At 37.5% G+C, this 1,213-nt stretch overlaps 1 protein-coding gene across 1 annotated transcript in view; it reads right to left on the reverse strand.

Moving 5' to 3' along the window:
• Positions 1–1,213, reverse strand: part of LOC104731981 (protein PYRICULARIA ORYZAE RESISTANCE 21) — a gene marked incomplete in the record, with an annotated part of 1,912 nt that extends 699 nt beyond the window's left edge. The window contains 3 exon segments of the mRNA XM_019231476.1: positions 1–298; positions 420–501; positions 975–1,213. Coding sequence (XP_019087021.1) covers positions 1–298; positions 420–501; positions 975–998 — 404 coding nt within the window.

Here is a 1,213-nt window from a genome sequence, read left to right on the forward strand (position 1 = left end):
GGTTCTTTAGGCTTCTCGGGTTGCTTAGGCTTCTCGGGTTCTTTAGGCTTTTCAGGCTGCTTAGGCTTCTCAGGTTCCTTGGGCTTCTCTGGAGCTTTAGGCTTCTCAGGATCTTTAGGCTTTTGAGGAGCTGGTTGTGGCTGTGGCTGAGGAGGCTTGGGTGGCTCGACGATCTCGATGGTCTTTATGGAGCCGCCGCCTTTGGAACATAGTTTGTCCATGATCCTCTCAGGACTACAGCAAACCACCTTGATGATGACAATGTTGGCCTTTTCATCGAACAACTGGTCTCTTATTTCTCTTGTTCCCAATCACACAAGCATAAAATCCACTCAGTCCATTTCCAAATACAAAAATCAACAAAAAAAATAATTTACCAAAAAAAGAAGAAAGAAAAAGAAATTAAAGAAGTAACTCACGAGGGAATTTGCATAGAACCTTCTTGACTTTCTTGTAACACTTGGCACAATCAAGATCCACCTTCAACTTCATCATAGTAACCTGTTTTTGAGATATCAACATCACTAAACCCTCCGCTTCTTCTTCTTCTTCCATAGTTTTTTTTTTTTTTATATATTAATTGTATATACTTTGGATTTGACATTTATAAGATCTTATTACTGTAATAAACAACCAACAAAAAATGAAAAAAGAGAGTAGAAGAACAGATTCGATCTCTGACACAAAAAAGGAAAGAGAAGAATCTGATCTCTTCTTCTTTTTCTTGTTTTTATTTTGGGGTTAAAGAGAATCTGATTTCTTCTCATAGTTTCCACAAAGTTGGTGCTGTCTTTTTTAATCCACACAAAAACAAACACAACCCACATATACAAATAAAAACTCTTCATGTTAATAATAAATAAACAAAGAGATATGCCCACAAAGATGTTAAATATCCTCAAGACCCACATCATATTAAAACTCACAAACTAAACTGAACAAAAGAAGAGAAGAGAAGAGAAGAAGAAAGAAACCTTTTCCTTGCCCTTCTCGGTCATGGCTGTTGGTATGAAGAGCTGAGATCTGAGATCTGAAATCTGACGGTGGCTCTAGCTTAGAGTCTACTTCAAGAGAGAGAGAGATGGGTGGTGGTGAGAAGTGTAGCTTTTTATAATACAGACTCAAATCCTACTCCACCAATGTTATGATGACACGCGTTACTAGTTGGCGTCGATTTTGATTAATCAGAAAAAAGCTTTCTCATACTATCTCA

The sequence above is a fragment of the Camelina sativa genome, chromosome 11 (genome assembly GCF_000633955.1).
Source record: "Camelina sativa cultivar DH55 chromosome 11, Cs, whole genome shotgun sequence".
Classification (NCBI taxonomy): domain Eukaryota; kingdom Viridiplantae; phylum Streptophyta; class Magnoliopsida; order Brassicales; family Brassicaceae; genus Camelina; species Camelina sativa.